The sequence below is a fragment of the Corylus avellana genome, chromosome 6 (assembly GCF_965113065.1).
Source record: "Corylus avellana chromosome 6, dhCorAvel1.hap1.2, whole genome shotgun sequence".
Classification (NCBI taxonomy): domain Eukaryota; kingdom Viridiplantae; phylum Streptophyta; class Magnoliopsida; order Fagales; family Betulaceae; genus Corylus; species Corylus avellana.
In genome coordinates this window covers 22,001,466-22,029,102 of record NC_142495.1, presented here as the reverse complement: position 1 = coordinate 22,029,102, position 27,637 = coordinate 22,001,466, and the positions used below count along the sequence as shown (strand labels likewise).

The 27,637-nt window shown below is 36.5% G+C and overlaps 1 protein-coding gene and 1 pseudogene across 1 annotated transcript; one reads left to right on the top strand and one right to left on the bottom strand.

Annotated features, from left to right (window-relative positions):
• The first annotated feature begins 5,234 nt into the window (after window positions 1-5,234).
• Window positions 5,235-10,755, top strand: LOC132187999 (glycerol kinase-like; annotated as a pseudogene).
• Window positions 10,756-11,733: 978 nt separating this feature from the next.
• LOC132186084 (cuscuta receptor 1-like) lies at window positions 11,734-26,027 on the bottom strand. Its single transcript, XM_088517901.1, has 10 exons — window positions 25,565-26,027; window positions 18,682-18,840; window positions 18,505-18,579; window positions 17,617-17,772; window positions 17,142-17,297; window positions 16,979-17,053; window positions 15,985-16,140; window positions 15,830-15,904; window positions 14,190-14,291; window positions 11,734-13,918 (listed from the first exon to the last, which is right to left on the bottom strand). The coding sequence occupies exons 1-10, from the start codon at window positions 26,010-26,012 to the stop codon at window positions 11,745-11,747; spliced, it is 3,576 nt and encodes a 1,191-aa protein (XP_088374027.1). The 5' UTR covers window positions 26,013-26,027; the 3' UTR covers window positions 11,734-11,744.
• Between the last annotated feature and the right edge of the window lie 1,610 nt (window positions 26,028-27,637).

Here is a 27,637-nt window from a genome sequence, read left to right as displayed (position 1 = left end):
AGTTTGATGACTGATACTAACAGAAGGTTTAAATTGATAATTTTTGCCACTTTAGGGGGTACATTGCAAATTTTGAAACTTTTGGGTTCAAATTGAAAACCCCTAAAACTTTAGGGGGTAAAGTGATATAGAGGAGAATAAATAGCTGCTCTTGAGCCACCAATATACTATGGTATTTTATGTAAACATGGATTTTCCCCCGTTTTTTTTTTTTTTTTTTTTTTTTCTAATGTTTCTTTATCGACTTAGAGTATGTTTGAAATTGTATCCGTTAAACAGAGTTTTTGAGTCATAAAACGTTTTTTTTGGCAAAAACTTCAATTTTAAGCTTTTACCAAAATTGCATTATGACAATTTTTTAGGCTTTTTATACCCTTAAAAGCGCTTTCGATTTTTTTACCAAACGCCTACTTTTTTCTTCAAACGGACTTTTTAAGTGTTAAATACATTTTTAGGCCCATCAAACGCACATATTAACAGATCCTTAGTGCTATGGTCCAAATCTAATTACTTGTTGGATCTAACAAACAAATAGGAGTCTGCTTCCTCTTTCTGTAACATGTTTGTAATTATTTTTGACAAAACTCTAAACAGATAAAAATCACAATTTCTGCGGAATTAAAAGATATTTAAAATATAAGCAAACAATCACCAAAATATGAGAAATCACACACAAGGATTTTGGTGACGAAGAGAAAACCTTTTAGAAAACAATCTAAAAGTAAAACCTCTCTCGAGCAGCCAAACTCAGGAAATCACTATCGAAAGATTATCCAGAGATGACAGACATTAGGAACACTTACAAAACGATGCAAGACCTTGATTCTATAAGATCGACAAGCCTCCAACTCGTCTCCTTGCTCACAATCTTTTTCAACGTGATTCTCCTTTACCGGACCCTTCTAATAGACTTTGCAATAAAGGTCAATGAAACTAACAATAATCCTCTAAGAGGAATAACTAGGCTCACACAGATTTTCTCTCCAAGTTTCATCACACTCTCTCTCTCTCTATAAAGATGTATATATACCCTTGACAAAATCCTAAACCTAACCCACTTAAAATCACGTTTTTGGGCATAAAACTTATAGGGTGTCCAGACAGGGCCTTGCGGAATAGAGATAGAGTTTCTGGAAATGCTGCCCGAACATGGGGAAGGCCTGTCCGAACAAGGCATGCAATGGGTGAAACTGCACTCTGGAATGCTGTCCAACCTTGATCAATAGCTCCGATCAATGAGTGTTTGTAGTCCGATTGAGCTGAAATTTTGCAGGGACATTCATGACACATGAATCTACATTATAAACGGTGGAGATTTGATTCTGAGCATTCTATATCAATGTTTGAGCCCATAAACAGTAGCCTCTGCATTTTGAAACTAAATTAAGCCAACACAAGAACTAACAAACTCCCCCCCTTTTGGCAATTCGGTGACAAAACCAAAATGCCGAGCCAATCTCATCATCTCCCCATATTTACTCCCTCTTTTTGTCACAGAATGACAAAAGGTCTTCATATTTCCTGAAATACTTCACAAAATACATCAAGGCATATGTGGAACAATAATACATAAATAAAACTCATGATAAAAAAATGATGTAGAATGCAAGATCATAAAGAAACATTAGCAAAACTCCCCCTCAATGTATGATTCAATTATCAACAAGAAACTAGAAAAGCAAAAACATGTTTCTCCCCCTCAAAAGTCAAATGCACACACATGATATACACATCAATGACTCATGTATTGCACAATGAATATCCCAAACATGCTCAAAATATGCAAAATATACATGAGACTAGAAATGGCAAGAAACTCATATTGCTTAACCCAAGCAAAGAAAAATGTTCCACTCAACTCATGCTTGTGTGGTGTGTGTGTGTAAGCTATCCAAAGAGAAAAAATTTTAACTTACAAAATAAGAAGAAAGTTTCACCATCATGAGGTTTAGACAAGTATATCAAATCAAAAGTCAAACCTTATCATACTAGGGTCTGGCCAGTCTCATCCTATACATTTCTCTTTGTAAAACATTTTGCACAAGTTTGACACAGTGAAATAAATTCCTTTTGGATTATTATCTTTTGATTTTATTTGTTTCACTATTTTGTTTATTTTTCTCTTTGAGAAAGTGTCCTTAAACTATTAGTGCTTATCACAAAAGAGAAAGCATGAATTTTTAAGGCCAAGGTTCAACTAGCATATGGTCAATTTGAAGAATATGACTAGTCAAAAACCTCATATGGTTACCTAACAGACCTTACAAATAAAATGAAACAAAACCTCAATTTAAGCTTAAATGTGCACAAGAGATAAAGTATAGGCAAAATGTACCACATAAACTTTAGCTTTAGGTAACCACAAAAACAAGTCCATTGTCACAAATTTTCATCTCATGCATATTAAGAACATTCCAAGATGCAAGAAATTAAATCCATAAAAAGCAACATGAGAAATTAATAAACTATCTATGTGCATACGACAAAATAAAGAAAAGAAAAAAAAAAACAACAACAACCAAAGTTAAATATTTTTGTCTTTTTGTTATTATTCACAAAAGAAATGCACACAAACAAAATACAATTTCAAAACAAAATAAAACAAAAATGCAGTGCAAAACGAAAAACAACATGCTCTAGGATATGCATAGATATGCAAGAAGATCAATCCTAGGCATGTGGGTGACTCACCTAACATAAGGTGAGATCATCACCACTCTCCCTCAAGGGGTGAATGGTATCATCCTTCCTAACCCAAACTTGAGAAATCTTAGGTCTAGACTTATGACTTTGCTCAAACTTATCTAGCCTAGATAGCACTTCTCTCATCATTATGACCAAACCCTCACTTTCTTTTCTAGAATAGGAATTTTCATTTATATGCACATGAGGTTTCAAATTAAAACAGTGAAGTAGAATGTGACCCACTTTTCCACAGTGATAACATGTAGGGACAAACCTTTGAGAAGGTAATTTCCTAGGAGGATGCACGACTTTGGGTGTAGGGTAAGATGCATGAGGCTCAATGTAGATTTTCTTACCTTTCTTACCTTGAGGAGTCGGAGCAACTGCTTGCTTTTCTTCACTTGAAGATTCTTGTACTTTCACTGGTTTAACAAAAACAATATTTGAAGTAAAAGCACGGTTAGAAGACAAAAAAGTAGTTTTGTCAAATCCTAAGCCAGATCTGTTACTAGAATGCTTTTGAATATGCAACATTTTATCAAGCTTTTCACTAGAGAATTTACTCAAGTGATTTCTAGATGCAATCAGATCATTTTGAAGGGATTTATTTTTAGCAATTAACACATGATTTTCAGATTTGAGAGTATTGCAAATAGCATGTGAATCACTCAAAGATTTCAACAAATTATCACTTTCAAACTCAAGATTCTTAAAATCCTTAACAATTTTCAAGTTAGTATTTCTAAGCATAGAAAACTTTTCCATTGAATTGTTAAAGAAGTTTTGAAGATCATTAACCCTATTTTATTCATTATCAGAGGCAGACTGAACATCTAATTGATTAGAATCATCAGAATCATAGGATGCAGCAAATGCCACATAATTAGGAGCTTCTTCCTCATTAGTGTCACTCAAGGTAATATTGAAGGCTTTTTGACCTTTTGGCTTATTACTCTTGAGGTTAGCACAATCCTTTCGCACACGACCATAACTAGAACACTCATAACATTTTGGACCACGTGGGTCTCTTTCATTTCTATTCTGAGTACTCTCTTTTTGTTTTCCAAATTTCTTGGAAATTCTATGTTCATTCCTAAAATACCTTCTAGCTATCAAGGCAAGTTCCTCATCATCTGATGAATACTCATCAGATAACTCATCAGAGTTCTTCCTAAGAGTTCTAAGGGGAATATCCTTATTTTTCTTAGGTTGAGGCAAGGAAAACTCATAAGTTTGAAGAGCACCAACTAACTCTTTTATCCTCATGGTATTAAGATCAGTGCATGACTCAATAGCAGTTACCTTTATTCTAAATCTTTTAGAGAGTGATCTCATAACTTTTCTAATAAGCTTAGTGTCAGAAACTTTCTTCCCTAGATTTATCATGGAATTTCTAATTTCACTAAGTTTACCAAAAAATTCATTGAATGTCTCATCCTCTAACATTTTAATATCCTCAAACTGAGAAACTAACATTTGAAGTTTTGAAGCTTTAACAAAATTAGTTCCTTTATACGTAGTTTCTAGGATCTCCCATGCATCCTTGGCACTATCACAATTTGAAATTCTAGAGAACTCAGTTTGTAAAATTGCCAAGTATAGAGCATTCATAGCTTTGTCATTTGCCATACGAGTTTGTTTTTCAACATTAGACCATTCAGCTGTCGACTTATCTGGAGCTTTAAATCCAGATTCAATGACATGCCAAATGTCTATATTTTTTAAGAAAAATCTTATACGGGACTTCCAATAGCCATAATTTGATCCATCAAAATTAGGCACAATGTTAAGGGTTTGAGACATCTTAAACAAGAAACAAAGATCACACTCAGGAATTTAATTCTTCACGGAGTGAACCCCCTCTGATACCAATTGAAAAACTCTAAACAGATAAATATCACAGTTTGTACAGAATTAACAGATATTTAAAATATAAGCAAACAATCACCAAAATATGAGAAATCACACACAAGGATTTTGGTGACGAAGAGGAAACCTTTTAGAAAACAATCTAAAAGTAAAATCTCTCTAGGGCAGCCAAACCCAGAAAATCACTATCAAAATATTATCTAGAGATTACAGACATTCGGAACACTTACAAACTGATGCAAGACCTTCACTCTGTAAGATCGACAAGCCTCCAACTCGTCTCCTTGCTCACAATCTTCTTCAACGTGATTTTCTTTTACCGGACTCTTCCAATAGACTTCTCAATAAAGTTCAATGAAACTAACAATAATCTTCACTCTGTAAGATCGACAAGCCTCCAACTCGTCTCCTTGCTCACAATCTTCTTCAACGTGATTCTCTTTTACCGGACTCTTCCAATAGACTTCTCAATAAAGTTCAATGAAACTAACAATAATCTTCTAAAAGGAATAATCAGGCTCACACAGATTTTCTCTCTAAGTACAGCCTCTCACGAAACCTATGGTATAATTTCGTCACTCTCTCTCTCTATAAAGATGTATATATACTCCCAACAAAACTCTAGACCTAACCCACTTACGTTTTTGGGCCTAAAACTTACGGGGTGTTCGGACAAGTTAATGGGCTGTCCAGACAGTGCCTTGCGGAGCAGAGACAGAGTTCTTGGAAATGCTTTCTGGACATGGGGAAGGCCCGTCCGGACAGGGAATGCAATAGGTGAAACTGCATTTTGGAAATGATGTCCATCCTTGATCAACATTCCGATCAAGGGGCGTTTATGGTCCGATTGAGCTAAAATTTTGTAGGAACGTTCATGACACATGAATCTACATTATGAACGGTGGAGATTGAATTTTGAGCATTCTACATCAATGTTTGAGCTCTGAACAGTAGCCTTTACATTTTGGAACTGAATTAAGCCAACACAAGAACTAACAATTTTCATGGTTGATTACAGGTGCGAAAGATGTAATTATTTTCAAAGGAACTAGGGTTCATATATTTTACTCCTAACATGCGGTAATAATTGTATTTATCCGAAATGGTGTTGTAATGATTTTGATGTTAGGTTTATCTGAAGTAATAAGTGTGGTACTTTCTTGTAATTATGGGCTTTAAGGGTTGCCAGAGTAAAGGTGATCACATCACATGCTTCCATACCAAGTTTAATTGGAGACTAATTACTTGTGCAAAGACAAATATGAAAAAAATAAAATAAAATAAAATAAAAAAAAAAAAATTGCTATAGATGTGATTAGTGTAGATAAAGCAGAAATTTTTGCATTACAGAAAATAAATGAAACATTGTTTGGCTACAATTCAAAACACTTTTTCTTACAATCTGTAGCTGAGAATGCTTTGATTCCTACTCTCAAAAGCATTTTAGTACTTGTAATATGTTTTATGCAATTACAAAATATCTAGAAATTCATAAGATAGAAAGGATAAATAAAAAGAAATTGATAAATAATCTCATGGATATCATGTTAGCAAGGAAGCATTTTTGAGACCTTTTTTCCAAATCTTTGTCACCTTACATGGAAAAATGACCTCTACTGCTCCCTAGTGAATAAGAAAGAAAAGGCATGTGAGTTATTGAAAACACTAAAAATTATAATTTTAAAAAGTTGAAGGATGGGAAAAGGATCAGGGGAAAATATATAGCATATCTCATTGTTAAATTATACCACTTTTTTCCTTGTAAAAAATAAAAGGTGTATATGTTTAACTCATGTATGCATTAATTGGTAACCGTTAAAGAGATTATTATCTCATTATTCATAATTTTAAAGAAGGAAAAAAAAAAAAAAAATCATGTCAACTAAGTAATTTGGGCTTTACAGGGACTAAATCAACATAATCCATCAAGTAGTGTTGTGGAAACCCAATTTGATCTGGGCCTCATTCTCAAACCTATAGCTTATTCGGGCTCGGCCCAACTGAAAGATGAGAATTTATGTTGGTAGTACAAGTGGGCAAAAAACAAGCTCCATTGGGCTATTCATTTTAACTAAGAAATGGTTTAATTAGCAGATTGAGTACTAGGAAGGCACAAGATCAACCCAACATAAATAGTCTACTAATACACTCTTGCTCATAAGTCTCTAAATAAATCAAGTCACAAACTCTTACAAACAAGTTACCCACCGATATCCATGCTTCTCATAAAGGAATAGTGCATAAATATTCAACAAAGTAAAAGTAATTTTACAATAAACATATATAAACTTGAGGCAGAGAGCAACATATATCCGTAATGTATGAATTAAGTATTGAGTCAAAAGCGTGATGTCTATGTAAGCAAATACATGTTTTTTTTACAGTCTTGTTTTTAAGGGGTGGTTCAATCGGTGGGGACCATGCCTAATTAATCGGAAGTCATTAGTTCAAATACCCATCTTAAGTGGACATGTAAAAAAAAAAAAAAAAAAAACAATTACAGTCCTGAGTCCTTTCCCTCACTCTCAATGAAATTAATTTGTCTAAGTATGAATTATAAAAAGCTAATCTTAATTGTGCGGTTTAAAACCACTCAAGAATTTCATGGTATATATATACGCAATGCAATTAATAGTGAAATGTCAAAGCCCATACTAGTCATAGATAGTAATATTTTATAAAAAAGAGTAAATAAACATGGTGTCGATTTAGTAGCATCACATTCATTACAGAGAGACATAATGGAGGGAAAAATGGATACTGAGAGAGAGATCAATTAGTACTTTAATCATAAATTTGGATTTAATATAATAAGCTTGCACGTCATAACGACTTTGAACAGATTGCCTAAGAATGGGACAAAATATCCCAGCCTAATTTGTTAAGACGCTCACATATCCTAAACCTCTCACTGAACGATTAATATACAGTATAAGAGTACATGTTCTTTTTTCAGGATGAATTCGTGTACCTTATTTGGGTTTTTCTGGTTTTAATTTTACAGAAAATTGGAGAAGGTCTCATTTTGTGGAGGTATGTGGTCTGCCCATAAGCACCTATTTCAGTGCAGTGAAGCTGCTCTGGTTGATGGAAAATGTGGATGCTGTTAAGGAGGGTGTGAAAGCAGGCGATTCTCTTTTTGGTACGATAGACACTTGGTTAATCTGGAATGTTACTTCTTGTGCTGGCTTAATTCAGTTTCAAAATACAGAGGTTACTGTTTACGGATTCAAACACTAATATAGAATGCTCAAAATCCAATCTCCACCGTTCATAATATAGATTCATGTGTTATGAACTTCCCTGCAAAATTTCAGCTCAATCGGACCGCAAACACCCATCGTTCGGAGCTGTTGATTAAGACTAGACAGTATTTTCAGAATGCTGTTTCACCCGGTCTGGACAGGCCTTCCCCGGGTCTGGACCGCATTTCCAGAAACTCAATTTTTGCTCCGCAAGGCCGTGTCCGGACAGCCCATTAACCTGTCCAGACACCCCGTACCTATTATGCCCAAAAATGTGTTTTTAGTGGGCCCAAGTCTAGAGTTTGATGTATTGATATATATACATCATTATAGAAGAGAGATGTACGAATTTTTGCCCCCAGAGAGTTCGTCGGAGGCTGTGCTAAGAGAGATCATATGTGATGAGCATTAAATTAAATCTCTTAGAGTTTTAGTTATTTTTTTGATAAATCTATAGTTGAGAAATCTATCGGAAGGGTCCGGTAAAGGAGAATCACGTTGAAGAAAATTGTGAGCAAGGAGACGAGTTGTAGACTTGTCGATCTTACAGAGCCAAGGTCTTGTAAAGGGTTGTAAGTGTTCCTACTGTCTGTAATCTCTGGATAATCTTTTGATAGTGATTTCCTGGGTTTGGCTGCCCCGGAGAGGTTTACTTTTAGATCGGTTTCTAAAAGGTTTCATCTTCGTAACCAAAATATGTGTCTGCCTCTTTATTGCTTTATATATTTTGGGTGATTGAATTGTTTATTGCTTCATAGTATTAATTCCGCATAAATTGTGATAAACAAGTTTTTTGGAGTCGGCACAACGTTTTTCATGGAACTTAACAGGTGGCATAAATGGAGGAATTCATGCTACCGATGTTTCGAATGCATCAAGAACAATGTTCGTGAATCAAAAAACACTTGATTGGGATAAACCCACTTTAAAAATCCAGCTGAAATTCTGCCCAAAATTGTCAGTAATTCTGAGCTTATTGGACAAATTTCCAAAGGTGACCAACATTCAGCAATGTTGCAGCAATCTTGCCGGAAAGGTGAAGCTAAAAGCACTTATGGAACTGGTGCTTTCATACTTGTCAACACAAGTGAAGAGATAATCCAGTCAAAGCATGGGCTCCTATCCACTCTAGCATTCAAGCTTGGCCCCAAAACACCAACAAATTATGCTCTGGAGGGATCGATTGCTATTGCTGGAGCTGCAGTTCAGTGGATCAGAGACAGTCTTGGTATAATTTGTAGTGCGAGTGAGATTGTGGAATTAGCATTAAAGGTTGAATCCTGTGGTGGGGTTTACTTTGTGCCTGCTTTTAATGGATTGTTTGCTCCTTGGTGGCGTGATGATGCTCGTGGAGTTTGTATTGGGATCACAAGGTTTACAAGCAAGGCTCACATTGCTCGAGCTGTGCTCGAGAGCATGTGTTGGATTCCGTGCACAAAGATGCAGGGGAGGGGGGTGAGGTTAAGAATGAGAAGGGGGAATTCTTGCTTAGGGTAGATGGTCGTGTTACTGCTAACAGTCTTTTGATGCAGATTCAGGTTTGGGCTTTCTGTGTTTCTTTTGTCATATTTTTTTCTTTTCAGTTTATAGTTCAACATTACCAATAGATCATTTTTCCCTACTTTTCTATCAACACCCTATTTATAAAGAAAAATGCTAGGTGTACCAAATTTTTTACCAAAATGTTGGTTACCGAATGATGTCTCACCATCACATTTGAATTTGGACCATTTATGCTGCATGCTTTCCTCAAATTGTGGAAATCATTTGCAACCTTTTTTCTTGCAACATGATGCTAATTTGAGTTGCTTTCAGTCGTTGACTGAATCTAATTTTCCTACTGCTTATGGATCCCAGAAGCGAATGAAGCGACTTCAAAAGGCTTTGGTTTTTAGAGAGAAATTTCCTTTTGCATTCTCTATGTGTAAAAGGGCTTTGGTTCCTCAAAGTCTTGAACCTACACGGGTGGAATTAGAATTTTAGGTGGGAGAAGAAGAGGAAAGACATTTTAGTGGAATAAAAAATAATAATTTTGGAGGGCATCTAATAAAAATAGGTAACTTTTCTAAATTTTAAAATTTTGAGAGGGCAATAGTGCCTACCTAGTTCCGCCCGTGAACCCACGGCCTCACTATTCATCCTATTTTTATATTGGAGAAGGATTACATTTTGAATTAGAGTTGATTGGCTTCTTTTTTCATAAATGTTGGTAAATAATCATGGGCAGCTATTCTATGTTATATATGTTTGCTTAATCATTTCCTTCAAGGTTTTAGCTACTTCTTTACGTTCACTTATTTGATAATATGTGAAAGGAGTGGTCTTTCGGGTTTTTTTTTTTATCCTCAACCAATTTTTAAGAAATTATCATTTTCTTGTTAAAGTTTCACCAAGGCATTCAGTTTTGATATTTTCATATTGCAATGTTCATCTGAATAAATATTGATTTCTTAGATATAGTTAGTGATCTTATATTATTATCCCATGTAATCTAATTTTTCTTCAAACTGAGAGCTCCTTTTTGTGGTCCAATAATTGTAAATTTTGTTTATTAATGTTTTGTAGGCACACTTGTTGGGAAGCCCGGTCGAGAGGCCAGCTGACATAGAAACAACCGCTCTTGGAGCAGCCTATGCTGCTGGATTAGCAGTTGGTTTTTGGACAGAAGATGAGATATTTGCTTCTGAAGAAAAGTTGAAAACTGCAACCATTTTCCGTTCAACATTAAATGAAGAGTTAAGGAAGAAGAAGGTGGAATCTTGGTGCAAAGCTGTTTCCAGAACTTTTGACTTGGCTGATCTTTCTCTTTGATATACTCATGTCAATCCCTTTCCATTATCCCCTGTTTTATTTTCCCATATCCTTTTGTCTTGAGTTATGGAATGTTTAATGTTGGGTACATTTATGTGAATTATGGAGACCCGAATGTATTGAAGTGAATAAAATTATAATAATGCTGATTTATACTGTAAAACACCAAATTATCAATGCATCCATATTATAATTAATTTGATTAATGTCATCAAAGTGTGGGTTTATCTTTTCAATATGAAAATACTCAACCATTTTCTTTTAAAATCACTAGGAGTTTCCCATTCTTATCTTTCACGGTCTTTCTAGCTTTCGGATTCCCCATGACATCCTAGAGGAGGAACAAGTCATGTGCTAACTCTAATTTGATTGCCAGCACACACACCTCATTGCCAGCGCCCCACTCCTCATTCTTCCTCTCTCAGACAAAAAAACGTCTGCCTTCCTCCTTCTGTTCTCTAAGAACCGGAGATGATTTTCCTATCTCCTCTTCACTTTGAAAATAAACATGCTATTTTAAGCATTGGAGAGTATTTGGCTCCGGCTGAGGGGCTTGTGACGCTTCCTTTGTTTTCCAGGCACACTATTCTCACACCGAAGACGTCTGAGAAGATGATTGTTGAGGTAGCTTGTTTTGATCCCAAAAATACTCTAACAAAACATCAATTTTCAGAATGAAAAGAGTAGGCAGAAATTATTAATGCATCTAAAACACCAAATTATCAATGCATCCATTTATCTGTACCGAAGTAGATCACTGTCTTGAAAGTCAAGTCACAAGTTGGAGTATCAAATTTGGGTTCGAGTACCAATTTTGTTTCTTCTAATGCAAAGGATTAGACAGATCGATGCTTTTGGCACAGCTACAAGTTATAATTCCAAATATAATAAATTGTTTACCGATTAGAAATGTATCCACAAATCACGTGTTGAAAAACAAGTTTATTCATACTATTAATAGTATTTTTAGCTATAAGAACAACATCCATCATCAAATGACAAGAATTACAATACAGAAGAAAGCAAGCGCAAGTGAACACCTTGTCTTATATTAGACCACAATAACCATTATTCATAATCAAATGTACGTTTATGATCACTTCCACCAAAGATGTCCTTGGAATCTCAATATATCTATGATTCTAAACAGTTTGACAATCTTTTTAAGGTATCAAAAACAGGATAATAACATCGGTACTTCAAATCTTCGATTAAATTAACGCACCGTTGTTGCCAATAAGGATGAATATAAAGAAGACAAGCTACACCCAAGAAGAAAATAATATAAGATCCAATAAAGCTTGCAAAGAAAACCTGATGATCTACTTCATACCATTGCCCTTCACTTGCATTTGAAGATTTTGTTGGTGATGGATGTGACTCGTCCTCTCTAGTGCAGTTATTATCTAATGGTTCTCCGCAAAGAAACGGATTTCCTTCATAACAACTCTTCTCAAATGTTCCAAACTGTGCTTTCATGTCTGGAACTTTACCCGATAAGTTGTTGTAAGACACATTGAACACTTCTAGAAAGTTTAGAGCAATCAATGCTGGAGGAATTTCTCCACTCAAATTGTTGTGAGAAAGGTCTAAACTCTCCAACTCGGCCAAATTTGAGAAAGTTTGTGAAATGGAACCTGTCAACTGATTGTGAGACAAGTTCAATGTATGAATTGAAGATAGCTCTCCTAGTTCCTGTGGGATTCTACCTGTTAGCTTGTTGCATGACAAATCCAATCCAGACATGTAATTAAGGATGTCACCATGGTAGGAGTCAGACCTGTATTTTGTTACAAATTCAACCGCAACTTGTTGACCATATACTATGTTTTCGTAATCTTTTCCACTATTCCATCCGAAGAGCGTTTGGAATGTGGAACCAACTTGCAGGGACAAACTATTTAAATCGTGGCTATATGATCCATAGAGAAAATCATTAACATATAGTTTTCCAAAGGACATGTTGTGTAAGCAGTGCGGTATTGTTCCAGAAAGAGAGTTCTTGGAAAGATCCATTATGCCTATCTTCTTTAACCAACATAGTTGATTGGGAATTATACCACTGAAATTGTTTCCCCCCAACAAAAGTATTCTTAAGTTAGGAGGTGCACTGATTTGATATGGGATGCTGCCAAAAAAGTTGTTATCTCTAAGGTCCAATGTCAAAAGAAATGATGAATTGAAAATAGATTTTGGTATAGGTCCTGTAAGTTTGTTTCCTTGCAAATACAAGTGCTCAATATTCTGTAGATTCCAGCAAGAAGGTAACGATCCCGAAAGTGAGTTATGAGAAAGGTCTACTAATTGCAGGGAATTTGGTAGTCCACAAGGAATCTGACCTTCAAAAGAATTGTTACTCACTACAAGACTTTGCAAACTTGTCATGTTTCCTATCCATCTAGGAATCATTCCTGACAATTTATTGTTGCTAATATCCAAAAGCCCCAATTCAGACCATCCAAACTCTTTAGAAGGTGCAACCGGTAGATCAAATCCTGTGAACTGATTATTGCATAACTTCAAACTAAACAAGTTGGTGCGACTAGCAATCAATTTTGTTGGTACCTTTCCCGAGAAATCATTAAAGGACAAGTCCAAATGCTGCAGCAAATGACTCTTGTCAACAATTGAGGACGGAGGATAACCTTCAAAATGATTTCGAGATAGATTTAGATATTTTAAGTTTGGAGTTATCTTTCCAATATTCTCTTGAAGTTGCCCACCTAAGTAATTGTCAGAGACATCCATATACATAATACTCTTGCATTGATTTGGTGGCAAATGAAATTTACCCATGAAAGAATTATTCTGAAGATTTAGCTCTCGTAGTCTTGTCTTGTTTTCAATCAACCAAATAGGGAAGCTTCCATTCAAGTTATTGTGAGACAAATCAATTATTTCCAATTCGCGCTGGTCAAGGAGAAGCTTGGGAATGTTTCCTGTGAGCTTCAAATTACAGTTAGATAGCACAAGTATCATTAACTGAAATGAGAAGTCCCAACCCGCAGATATTTCAGTTTCTATCTCAAGCTTGTTGTTTTCACTCGCTAATAGAATCGCCTTAAGCTTAGAGTGATTAGCAAATATGTTGAATTGGAATAGACCCTCAAATTGGTTATAACTGAGATCAATGTACTCAAGTGATGTGAGGCTGGCTATCGGATATGAAGAGATGTTTCCAACGAATCGATTCCTAGATATATCTAAATATCTAAGAGATGTCAAATTGTTTAGGCATGTTGGAAGGATCCCTTCAAAGAGATTATCATGAAGATCTAACTCTTGAAGCTTCTTGAGTGAGCACAAATCTATCAAAAGGAATAACATTAGAAATGTCTATCTTAACTATGTTCCAGTCTAAGAATCAACAAGAAAAATCAGGTTTTAAATATGGGTTTTTCAAAATGAAAAAAAAAAAAAAAAGAAAAAGAAAAAAGAAAGTGAATGGTCAATTGCTGAGTTAAATCAACCACGGTCCTTCAATTCACCTTATCTCACATTTTTAATCAATTGTAGATAATTTATTAGATTGGTAAGACTAACAATTTGCAAACACTTGATTTTCTAGTCGATTCTTACCTTTTGGAAGAGTGCCATTGAGAGAATTGTAAGCTAATGATATAGCCTTTAAGGAAGATAGTGCCCCGATATATGGAGAAATACTGGAATTAGACAAACCTACTACAAGTGAAGAGAGATAGTGTCAATAAAATATTTAAAATGGCATACCGACTAATAATAAATAGAAATTCAATTTCGATTACAACTTATTTTAGCTTTGAAATTAGATTACCAAATTGTTTTAGAGCATGCTTAGGATTATGTTTGAGGAACCTAAAAGTGCTTTTAACACTCAAAAAGTTCGTTAGAAGAAAACAGTACTTGTTTGGTAAAAAAAATTAAAAGCGCTTTTAAAGGTTCAAAAAGCCTAGAAATGACCAAAAAGCACTTTCGGCAAAAGCTTAAAAATGAAGCTTTTGCCAAAGAGCTCTTTTTGAGTTAAAAGCTCTATTTATCAAACGCAATTCCAAACAAACTCTTAGTTGATGATTAGAATGAATTAAGAGTCTTAGTCCTAGTCAGTCGGCCAGGTATGTAGATGATTTAAGAGTCCTATTTGCATTAGTAATTCTCTTTATTACCCTTCTATTAAAAGGGAGACCGTTAATGAAGTACTATGCTTGAGAAAATTATGTCCTCGTGTTTGTCCAACCAGCAACCGGCAACCACTGCCATTTAAAAACCAAAAGAAACCACGAACCATTCATTTGCAGAAGAGACCAAAGCTCCAGAAGCGAGTGCGGCAGAAGCAAGGTATGGCTTGAGGAAAGAACATCAGGAAACCAACAAAGATTCACTCTCGTTCCCAAAAACGCGGAATGAAGAATCAAACCCAACTGTTATGCCTATTTACCATGACATTGGAAAAGGAGCTGATGATGCTGGAAGAGCATAGACGAATAGAAAAGAAAAAAATTAGAGAAGGACAAAGGAGTTTTGTTAAAGAAGAAAACAGGCCACTTGAGTCTTCAAATAGCATCTGACACAGCAAAAAAGCTGAAATGAGAGTTATAATGGTACAATGGTTTATCCTGAGAGTGAAGTAGTTGACTTTTATACAAAATGGAACAATTCAATATGTACGACTTCAGATGATGAATTGGGCCATTTGATAAAATCCCAATAGACATGGAAGATCTGACGCTTCGATTTTTATTTTCAGATTTCACGATGATATATATTGAATCAACAAATTAAGCTTGACGCAGTCAATGGGAATGGTGAGATTAAGCATAAGGAGCTTCTCAAGAAGACTGGAAAATTCTTGAAAGCTTTTGAGTACTATCGAGAGAGTTTTTTGGGCACTATGAGAAAGAGGGGAAAAAGATATTAGGTTCTAGCTAGACGGCATATGATTCGCCGATGGAACAAGATATTCTTAGTGGCTTGCTTAGTTTCATTGTTTTTAATACTTTTTAGTACTTTCTTTTTTAATTGAAAGTGGCATATATTGTTACAGTGTGAATGGTAGTGATGTAGCACATTAATGGATTCAGCCAACTTTTTTAAATGCAGATACTAATTTGTCTTTTGTGCTTCTCTCAAGGAGTGTTTAATCATTTTTTTTTTAAAAAAATCTAAGGTAGCTATTTGTCAAAATTTCAAACCACAAGAACAAAGATTACATTTATCCCTCAAACTTTAGTTTGGCTGATTACCTTGGATTGTTAGGGGGCCATCGAAATTATTCCAAGACAAATCCAAGTTCTCCAAGTTTTCAAAAGCTGATAATTCTGCATTGTTAAACAGAACATAGAAAATTTCAAACATGAATATTGGAAGTTTCTATAAGTAATACGGAAGATCAATATACCTTTGGCAGGAAAGGATCCTCCCATATGATTCGAAGCAAGATTCAAATTCTTAAGGGATTTGACTGCGCTCAATGATTCAATGATGCTTTTGTCGAAATGGTTGAAACTAAGATATAAGGTTTCTAAATTCTCCAATCTTGACAAGCTTTCCGAACCTGTAATAGATCTATTAAAAACAAAACTATACAATTTGCAGTGTTTAGAAGAAAAATAGCGTTTTATAGCTTAAACAAATTTGGCTACTCTAGTGTTAAAGTCAACAAGAAACCGTAACTGATATGTAATGTTGATTATAATGCACATAGGGAAACACACTGCTACATTTCATGCTTCACACAAGTTTCTTTGCATATTTCTGACATGATGGACATCCAAGAACAATTGTTGTGATTCAAGTCAACACCAACCAAATGGGATCGATATAGCAATACAATCTCATAATGTTTTACACACTTTTGTAATTATCTTCTATGAGCTACTTGGGTGGCTTCTATTTTGCATTTGTTATCGTGTAGGGTAGACTAACTGCAATACTGATAATAACATATGGAACCTTAACAATTTAGGATTTTTGTATTGAATATTAGTGATTGATTGAGATACAATAAACATCATCCCAACCCGGCACTTGCAGTTGTAATTGAAATTATATTCTTTTGATCGCAAACTTTATAACCTATGTGGTGGTTTTCTATTTTTGGTAAAAAAAAATTAAGATAGATTTATGTATAAATTGGAACAAAGAAGAATATGGTAGAGTTTTCCATTATTTTGCGTGGGGAAGAAATCTATATAACGTTTCCTAAAATCTTTGAGCAGTAAAAATTTGAAAAAATCAAAAACAAAACAGAGGATTGAATGCAGGTGGTGAAAATTGTGACTTGTGTCATAAAATAAATAAGTAGTTTAATAGAAATATGAAAGACGTGTGTAAAATGGTTATGAAGTAATTGAAAATTTAGAACTTAAGTGTGTGTCTCTCCCTCTCATTACCTTGGATTGTCAGGGAGCTATTGAGCCCATTATAACTTAAATCCAACTTCTCCAAGTTTTCAAAAGCCGATATTCCTACATAAAGCAGAACAAAGAAAATTTCAAATATGATTGTAACTGCTTCCAGTTTCTATAAAATAATACTGAAGATCAACATATGTACCTTTGATTGGAAAAGATCCTCCAATGAAGTTCCTTTCAAGATTCAGATTCTTAAGAGATTTGATTGCAGGCAATGATTCTATGATGCTTCTGTTTAAATTGTTGTCACGAAGATCTAAGGTCTCCAGGTTCTCCAATCTTGACAAGCTTTCAAAACCTGTAGTAGATTTATTAAAAAAAAAAAAAATGGAAAAAAAAGCACGTATGCAATTTCATAGTATTTAGACGAAAAATAGTATTTTACAGCTTACTAACTAGATATGCGCAATTCAAACTTCTAGACAACATCACTTGACAATCACTAGTATTTCGTGATAATTATTTTAAATCAAGAATATATGTTCAGCTCTAGGGGATGTAAGTCCGCTTGTAAGAGATACTAAAGAAGTGACCATATAATATATTACGGAAAAAGTACAATTAAAGAAGCTTTGAAATGATGATCATAAATATAAAGGGAAGCGATATTAGATTACCTGTAGTTGTATTGCACCTTCCCAAATAATTTTCTTCAAGACTCAATGTGTTAAGAGACGCAAGTCCACTTAGAGATGGTATAATGCTACAATCAAAGGAATTATAACCAAGGTTCAATATCTCCAACTTTGGAAGTAGTACTAGCCTTTCAAAACCTGGAAGAAAATGATTGGAAGACACAAAAAAGAACCCCATCTTATGCTTCAATACAAAAAAATTTAAGATTAATTTGATAGAAATATTCAATTTCAAATTGATTTTCATACTCTAGCTTGAACCTTATGATTGATGCTTATAACCTATGGTTATAGAGCACTTGTCAAATTGTGCATTCGAATGAAAATTAGTAAGAAGTAAGTACAATGGAAGGTATCAAATTGTGCCCTCAACAGAATTTGTTCTCTATATGTGATGAATAATTCTACAATACATGCATGCATGCCATCAATAGATAATAAATATGTGAACATAATCACGGAATAAGTACTATTAAAGAGAGATTTGAAATGATAATAATAAATATAAAGGGAAAAAGGCCGGCTATAGAAGTAGAATAGCTTCCAATGTATTCCAAAGTTCAAAAGAATTCCTTGCAAGACTCAATGCGTTAAGGGACATAAGTCCACTTAAAGATGCTATAATGCTATAAACAAGGTTCAATATCTCCAATTGCGAAGTAGTACTAGCCTTTCAAAACCTGGAAGAACATTATTGGAAGACCAAAAAAGAATTCCATCATATATATATATGCTTCAATACAAAAATTTCAAAAAACTCGATAAAAATTTTCGTAGTGATCCATTCAAATTGATATTCATGCTCTTGAACCTTATGATTGATGCGTCTAACCCGCGGTTAAACTACTCTCTCCATGACAGAAAACTTGCCTTGCAGTGGTAGGGAACCATTATAGTAATTCGAGCTTATATCTAGCTTGTTCAAGTTTCTCAATGCAATTAACTCTGCATTTCAAATTAAAGATAAATGAAAATTAGTAAGAACCAAGTGGAATCAATGTATCAAACTATAAATCCTCTCATAAGATATAGGATAGAAGAAATCGCCTTGAGCAGGAAAGTATCCTTGCAACTTATTATGAGTAAGAATCAAAGTTTCAAGCGATGTCACTGCACCCAAAGACTGTGGAATACTAGTATTATCAAAGTAGTTATAACCAAGGTCTAGAATTCTCAGATTCCTTAAGCTTGACATCTTCTCAAATCCTACAAAAGAGAAAAATAAAAAGTTACTGGTTGAATGAGGAAAATTAATTAAAAAAATGATGCTAATTGTCAACGGCGTTTGTTCGCTACATAATTCTTGTACTATGCTTCTAAAATATTCATACAATACATGCATGCCTTCAGACTTCAGTACGTATATGTGTAACAACCCATGACCATTCGTCTAATGGAATGCAAGAGTAATCTAGTTTTACATTAAATGGCTTTCATTTCATTTTAAGTATTGTGGATTTACTTAACATGGAAATTATCCAATGGTTTACTTGGAAGTGTAGAGGGTGAAGGAAAATACAGAAAAAGGATAGGAGGAGAGGGAAGTAGAAAGTTTTATTTTTATAATAACTTCAAGGATATATGTTTTCATATATGTTTTAATTTTAATTTTTTAATAACTTCAACGTTAAAAACCCTGTGGGGAGGAGGGAGCGCTTGCTTCCCCCTTTCCCCTCTCCCCTACTGGACCTACTCCCCCCTTCTTTCCTTCCTCTCCCCCTTAGCTTATGCTGCCCTGCCTCCATCCGTCCTCCACCATGCTGCACCGCTCTTCTCTTCCCCATAATCAATTGGGCTTTAGATCTAGCTTTTCAAATCTAGATTTAGTCTACTTAACTGGTTTCGCTCAACCACGTGTCGGCCAAACGTGCTCCCTGACTCCTCAGCTGCCCATTGGCGCAAAACAGCTCTATCTCGTCCATCACACGCTGGCCAGTGCGCTTCGCCTCCCTTGCCCCAGCTGTGGTAGCTATTTGCTGGCTTTTTTATTTTTTTTGAATATGGGTTTGACTTTTCCTTAGATATACTTTCATGAGCAATCTCTAGGGTGCAAGTTTTTATCCTGACCTTTGAGTCGAAGATGATTAGTTTCGGTGTGAGGGTTTTACTCCCATGACCGAGAAAATCAAAGTTAGGAATATGAACTACCTATGTATCAGATTGAGTCTGCTTGGAGCAAATCTATTCTATAACTAAAGTTTAAACATGAGTTAGTGAATGTTAAAGTTATAAATATGACTTGATTATAAGATTTTTATATTTGTCTTTATGACATTGTAACCATATATATAGCTTTATTGTAAAAAAGACCTCGTAGCTTGTCAAAAGGCCTCCTGATCTCATTTTATTTTTCTGGAGGTCTATCACTTTTTTTCCATCAATATGGTCCCTCTTGGAGTGGAATTTATCCAAGCACCATCAAATTCACAGACAACAACATCAGTAAAATGTGATGCTTAACCATTCAGACTGACAATATATATGTGTATACTCCATTGTTATGCGTGCCTTGAAAGTTATGGTGGACCCAACCGGTTTTTGATTTATTTACAAGTTTGTCTTGTACTTGGATTCCTTCTCCTAGTTGGAGTTGGAAGGCTTGTCCCACACTTATTGGGATTCCTTTTGGCTCTTGGAGATTTCCACCGACTTTGCCTAGTATATAAAGGCATGAGCTCCTTATGTTTTTGTGTGCCAAAAGCAATTGAGAGAAAGAAAAGGTGAGAGCAAGAAAAAGAGAGAGTTTGTTTTTCCCTTTTGTTATTATTCTCCTTTGGGCAAAGTGAGAATTGGGTGTATTTGGGGCTTTGGGTTTGAGTGGTTTTCTCACCCTGTTACTCTCTTGTACTCATCTTTTGATAGTGAATTTTCTCTGGGTCGTCTCCGCCAGTGGATGTAGGCTTGTTAAGCCGAACCACTTAAATCTTTGTGTCGTGTGTGATTGCTTATCTTTATTATTCCGCATTTTTTTCTTATTTTTCGCATCTCACGGGTCTTGAAAAATAGGATTAATTTCCTAATAACTGGTATCAGAGCTGTTGGTTCGAGTGGGAGCGATGGCAAGTGAAGAAGGAAAGATGGGTATCGAGAAATTCGACGGCAAAGATTTTGGGTATTGGAAGGTACAGATTGAAGACATTCTTTATGGGAAGGATCTTCATCAAGCTCTTTTGGAAGAACAACCCGACGACATGTATGATAGCGAGTGGGCTCTGCTTGATCGTAAAGCCCTAGCAGTTATCAGGTTATCACTGTCAAAATCAGTTGCACACAACTTTGTAAAGGAAAAGACCACAGCAGGTCTAATGAAGGCTTTGTCAAGTATGTACGAGAAGCCGTCGGCTAACAACAAGGTGCATCTGATGAAGAAATTGTTCAACCTAAAGATGGCGGAAGGAGCTTCGGTGGCACATCATCTCAATGAGTTCAACACCATCACAAATCAATTATCCTCGGTGGAAATTAATTTTGATGATGAGGTTCGTGCGTTGATCGTCTTGGCATCTTTGCCAAATAGCTGGGAAGCAGTGAGGATGGCTGTGAGTAACTCTGTAGGAAAGAGTAAACTGAGCTATGAAGACGTCAGGGATTTGATTCTCAGTGAAGAGGTTCGCAGAAGAGATGCGGGTGAAGCCTCTTGTTCTAGTGCTGCTTTAAACCTCGAGACTCGGGGTAGAGGACAAGACAGAAACTCTGTGAGGGGCAGATCTAAGTCCAGGAAGGGTAGGAGCAAATCCAGGTTTGGACGACAACCTGAGTGTTGGAACTGTGGCAAGACAGGCCACTTCAAGAAAAACTGCAGAGAGCTGAAGAAAAAGACCGAAAATGACGCCGCAAATGTCGTGGCAACAGAAGAAGTGCACGATGCTCTACTTCTATCTGTTGACAGTTCTCTTGATTCTTGGGTCTTGGACTCAGGAGCTTCTTTTCACACTACACCGATCCGTGAAGTTCTCGAAAATTATGTGGCTGGAGATTTCGGGAAGGTGTACTTGGCTAACGGAACGGCACTAGATGTTGTGGGCATAGGCAATGTTCGTATTAGAGTCCACAGTGACTCGGTATGGTAGCTGCAAAATGTCAGGCATATCCCAGAACTGAAAAAGAACCTGATTTCAGTAGGACAGCTTGATGATGAAGGGCATTCAATTCATTTCCACGGTGGAAAGTGGAAGGTTAGCAAGGGAGTCAGGATTTTGGCTCGTGGTCATAAGGCGGGTACTCTCTATATGACGACGAATAGCAGGGATACAATTGCTGTTGCAGATACGGGTGCTGACTCAAAATTATGGCACCTAAGGCTTGGGCACATGAGCGAGAAAGGGATGAAGGTACTTTTGTCAAAGGGGAAACTACCGGAGCTGAAGTCAGTTAAGTCTGATTTGTGTGAAGGCTGCATCCTAGGAAAGCAGAAGAAGGTGAGTTTCGCGAAGGTTGGCAGAACACCAAAGCCAGGAAAGCTGGAGTTGGTACACACGGATTTGTGGGGTCCCGCACCAGTGGCATCTCTTGGAGGCTCGCGGTATTACATCACATTTATTGATGACTCAAGCAGGAAGGTATGGGTTTACTTCTTAAAGCTTAAATCTGATGTATTTGAAGTTTTTAAGAAGTGGAAGGTCATGGTAGAGACAGAAACTGGTCTAAAATTGAAGTGTCTAAGATCAGACAATGGGGGAGAATACGAAGACGGGGGCTTCAAACAATTTTGTGCAATGAATGGGATTAGAATGGAGAAGACTATCCCAGGGACACCACAACAAAATGGCGTGGCTGAGCGCATGAACAGGACCCTCAATGAACGTGCAAGAAGTATGAGGTTGCATGCTGGACTACCGAAAACTTTTTGGGCGGATGCAGTAAGCACTGCTGCTTACTTGATAAACAGAGGACCATCAGTTCCTTTGGGCCATAGACTACCTGAAGAAGTCTGGAGTGGAAAGGAGGTAAATCTTTCTCACTTGAAAGTTTTTGGTTGTGTTTCGTATGTCTATATTGAATCTGATGCTCGTAGCAAGCTAGATGCTAAATCTAGAAAATGTTATTTCATTGGCTATGGGGATGAGGCATTTGGGTATAGGTTTTGGGATGATCAAAACCGGAAGATCATTAGAAGTAGAAATGTTACTTTTAATGAGATGGTTGTGTATAAGAATAATTCAAGTGCAGAACCAGTAAGTACAGAGTCGGAGGCTGAGAAGCCTGAATTTATCAACCTAGATGGAATTTCTAAAGGTCCAGCTCAGAAAAGGAATTCAGAAGTTGATAAGGATTCAGAAACTGAAGATGGTCTAGAAGTTGAAGAAACAGTAGATCAAGAGACTGAACAGGATACACCGACAGTGGCTGTCCGTAGATCTACTAGAACCATTAGATCTCCACAGCGTTTTTCACCCTCCCTATTTCATATTTTGTTAACGGATGGCGGTGAGCCAGAGACGTTTGTTGAAGCCTTGAAGGTTGAAGATTCAATCAAGTGGGAGTTAGCCATGAAGGATGAGATGGACTCATTATTGACTAACCAGACCTGGGAGCTGACTGAGTTGCCAGCAGATAAAAAGGCTTTGCACAACAAATGGGTGTTCAGAATAAAGGGTGAACATGATGGTAGCAAACGCTACAAGGCAAGATTGGTAGTCAAGGGATTCCAGCAGAAAGAAGGAATTGATTACACAGACATATTCTCTCTGGTGGTGAAGATGACAACCATCAGAATTGTGCTGAGCATTGTGGCGGTAGAGGACTTACATCTAGAGCAGTTAGATGTGAAGACGGCGTTCCTTCATGGTGAGTTGGAGGAAGAAATTTATATGCAGCAGCCACAGGGATTCGCAGTGCAGGGGAAGGAGAGTTTAGTGTGCAAACTGAGAAAAAGCTTGTATGGTCTGAAACAAGCTCCAAGACAATGGTAAAAGAAGTTTGACAGTTTCATGTGCAGTACTGGGTTCACGAGATGCAATGCAGATCATTGCTGCTATGTCAAGAGTTTTAAGAACTCTTACATTATTCTACTCCTGTACGTAGATGATATGCTCATTGCAGGGGCCAGTATGGAAGACATCAACAAGTTGAAGAACCAGCTGTCAAAGCAGTTTGCAATGAAGGATTTGGGTGCTGCTAAACAAATCCTTGGGATGAGAATCATCAGGGACAGGGCCAATAGTACACTGAAGATTTCACAGACAGAATATGTGAAGAAGATTCTCAGCAGATTTAGCATGAATGAAGCTAAGTCAGTGAGCACACCCTTGGGGAGTCACTTTAGACTAACCAAGGATCAGTCACCGAAGACGGATCAAGAGAAAGCATATATGAGCAAGGTACCTTATGCCTCAGCTATCGGAAGTCTGATGTATGCAATGGTCTGTACTAGACCGGATATTGCACATGCAGTAGGAATTGTGAGCAGGTACATGAGTAATCCAGGGAAGCAGCATTGGGAGGCAGTCAAGTGGATTTTGCGATATCTGAGAGGAACTTCAGATATGTCCCTTTGCTTCATAGGTGCAGAATTGAAGCTGCAGGGCTACGTGGATGCTGATCTAGCGGGTGATGTTGATAGCAGGAAAAGTACTACAGGGTTTGTATATACTCTAGGAGGTACTGCTGTGTGTTGGACCTCAAGGTTACAGAAAATTGTAGCCCTTTCCACTACAGAGGCGGAGTATGTAGCCGTGACAGAAGCTGGAAAGGAGATGGTTTGGCTACAAGGTTTTTTGGATGAGTTGGGAAAGAAGAATGAGAAGGGTGTTCTACACAGTGATAGTCAGAGTGCCATTTTTCTTGCGAAGAACCCAGCGTATCATTCAAGAACAAAGCATATACAGTTGAGGTATCACTTCATTCGATCTCTTCTTGAAAGTGGACAATTGTTACTTGAGAAAATTCGTGGAACTAAGAATCCAGCAGACATGTTGACAAAAGGTGTGACTATTGAGAAACTGAAGCTGTGCGCAGCTTCAGTTGGTCTTCGAGCTTGAAGATAGGTGGAGGAGACATCCAGAGGAGATTCACTGTGTTGCGACTTGGTGGACTTCAAGTCAAGTGGGAGATTGTTATGCGTGCCTTGAAAGTTATGGTGGACCCAACCGGTTTTTGATTTATTTACAAGTTTGTCTTGTACTTGGATTCCTTCTCCTAGTTGGAGTTGGAAGGCTTGTCCCACACTTATTGGGATTCCTTTTGGCTCTTGGAGATTTCCACCGACTTTGCCTAGTATATAAAGGCATGAGCTCCTTATGTTTTTGTGTGCCAAAAGCAATTGAGAGAAAGAAAAGGTGAGAACAAGAAAAAGAGAGAGTTTGTTTTTCTCTTTTGTTATTATTCTCCTTTGGGCAAAGTGAGAATTGGGTGTATTTGGGGCTTTGGGTTTGAGTGGTTTTCTCACCCTGTTACTCTCTTGTACTCATCTTTTGATAGTGAATTTTCTCTGGGTCGTCTCCGCCAGTGGATGTAGGCTTGTTAAGCCGAACCACTTAAATCTTTGTGTCGTGTGTGATTGCTTATCTTTATTATTCCGCATTTTTTTCTTATTTTTCGCATCTCACGGGTCTTGAAAAATAGGATTAATTTCCTAACATCCAACTCCAAGGCTGAAGAAGGTCCGACCCCTGGCTGTAATTATTAATATAATTCAGAATCACGCGGGACACCCGTGATTCAACAGAAAATACCAATTATAAAACTTTATAAATTAATATTTGTAATTAAAGAGGTAAATCCGACCTCTGCAATTCTTAATTTTATCACCCAAGAGAACAAAAGGGCTCAAGGAAATCTTTTCGCTTTTTATTTCTTTTTGGGTGGAGGGAATTAGCTAGAATAAAGACGTTCATAATATAATTCTTCGATCTGCCCCTGTTTTTTATGGAGGGGGTCGGTGGTATGTATGCATAAGAAAGGAAAAGCAGAGGGGCGGGAGAGAACATACCTTCATTTGGTAGGCAACCACCAATTGAATTGGCGGATAGATTCAGACTTTTTAGCTCCTTCAATGGCACCAACATTGACACGTTTAGCAACCAACGGTTCTCATCATAACTATCTTCATCTTGACTGTAATAATAGTGATCACGATTTCCATAGTAATTAGGATCATGGTTTAAGTTGTAGAGGGAAAGGTTGATGACGTGAGAGTTGGTGGAGTTGCACGTGACCCTCTCCCAACGACAACAATCACTCTTTGCGTCGTCCATCCATGAGGGAAGAACATCTGCATGAATAATATTGGATTTCAGATACGCCTTCAGCTCAAGCAGAGCAATCCTCTCTTCATGGAAGCAGCCTCTGTCCTGATGAAATTGAAGAAACACAAGTAAACCCCACAGCAAAGCTTTCACAAAACTAGGCCACTCCATTCTTGACAAAAATTGTTTCATTATTTTGTAACTATATAATAAACCAGTGTACACCGAAGGGAAAGGCCTCTCGTATATATATATTTGGAGAGGCTTACATACGGTCCTTTTAAACTACCGCAGATTGCGGAAGTTTAAAAGGACCGCTGAGATCTTTGATTGAAAATTTGAATTTTGAAAATGAAAAGAGAGTAGGACATGGGGTGTTTGTTTGAAGTCATAAATGAAATTTCCAATGCACCATCATCATTCATAATGGCAAGACATGCCAAAATCAACCAAAACAGTGTGGCCCATCTCCCATTGCGCTCTTCACTGTGCACCTTATTGGCTTATTGCACGACTGGTCAACATTGCAGACTTCTGGGCAGAGGCGAGGACTCCATTTTTGGGTAAAGTCGTTGCACTGCAGTTTTGGGTTTAAATTTTCTTTAGAAGATCTCAGCGGTCCTTTTAAACTACCGCAGATTGCGATAGTTTAAAAGGACCGTATGTAAGCCTCTCCCTCCCTATATATATATATATATATATATATATAAGTTTGACGGTTTCATTTCCGAGTTCATGATTAATGGGTCCACAGAAAAAGTTGTTTGTCCAAAAAATTATTTTCTCATGTGTAGAGACGTGTACGTGTCTATAATATTGGATTGTGTCTTCATTTGCTGAATCACTATTAAGCCGTGTCCTATTAATGTAACATGGTTGATAAAGAGAATTTAATTATCCTAATTCAAATATTTAATTTTGAATGTTTAATGTGAAAACCAAAATAGGTGCTTATTCTTAATTTTTGTTTTCCTTCTTCTAGGCGTAGATCGTAGGCTTGTAGCTAGAGCCTTGGTAAATGTAAAATCCTATTAAAGTTATAAATGATTTTTTTAAAAAAAAAAACAAAAGACTTGCGTGAGATGAGTGATTCGCACATGGAAGATTCGAAGGCAGCACTGGGTAACTCAACGACTACATTCAAAAAGAAAACAAACTTTTGATTTTGTTCGATGACTTACTTTTGTAGTTTATATACATGGCAACTGAATTCACCATTTGATAGGCAATTCTATCTAAGGCTGACTTGGTAAATTGAGATTGGTTTTGTAAAATTGACATGCCAGAAGATTGTCTAATTGAGATTGGATTCGAAAACTATAGACAATCTCGTGGCAGTTCATATTTTAAGGAGTGACATTATAAGTATCACATAAACTTTCATATCAACTTGTAAATAATTTATAGTAAAAATTGATGGTACTACTCTAATACTACTATAAATGAAATGTGATGATCTAATCAACCCATCAATGGTAATTTTCGAAAGTACCATTTGGGTATTTTCTGTTTGGGTGGGATGTGTCCAAACTAAAAGAGGTCAAGTCATAAGTTGGAGACTTAAGTAATTTTTAAAGGACAAAGTTTTCCTTCAAATTGGGTTGGATGAATTTTCTCTAACCTAATCTATAAAAATGACATGTGTCCCTTTTTTTTAATAGCATGTAAGATGCACATGAATTTTTAATATAATTTATTCCAACATTGTCCCTACTATTAAAAAAACATGTGATTTTCACATGTTCAAGGAACACATGTCATTTTTATAAATTAGGTTTGAGAAATTTTCTCCAACCTAGTTTTCAAGAAAACTTTGT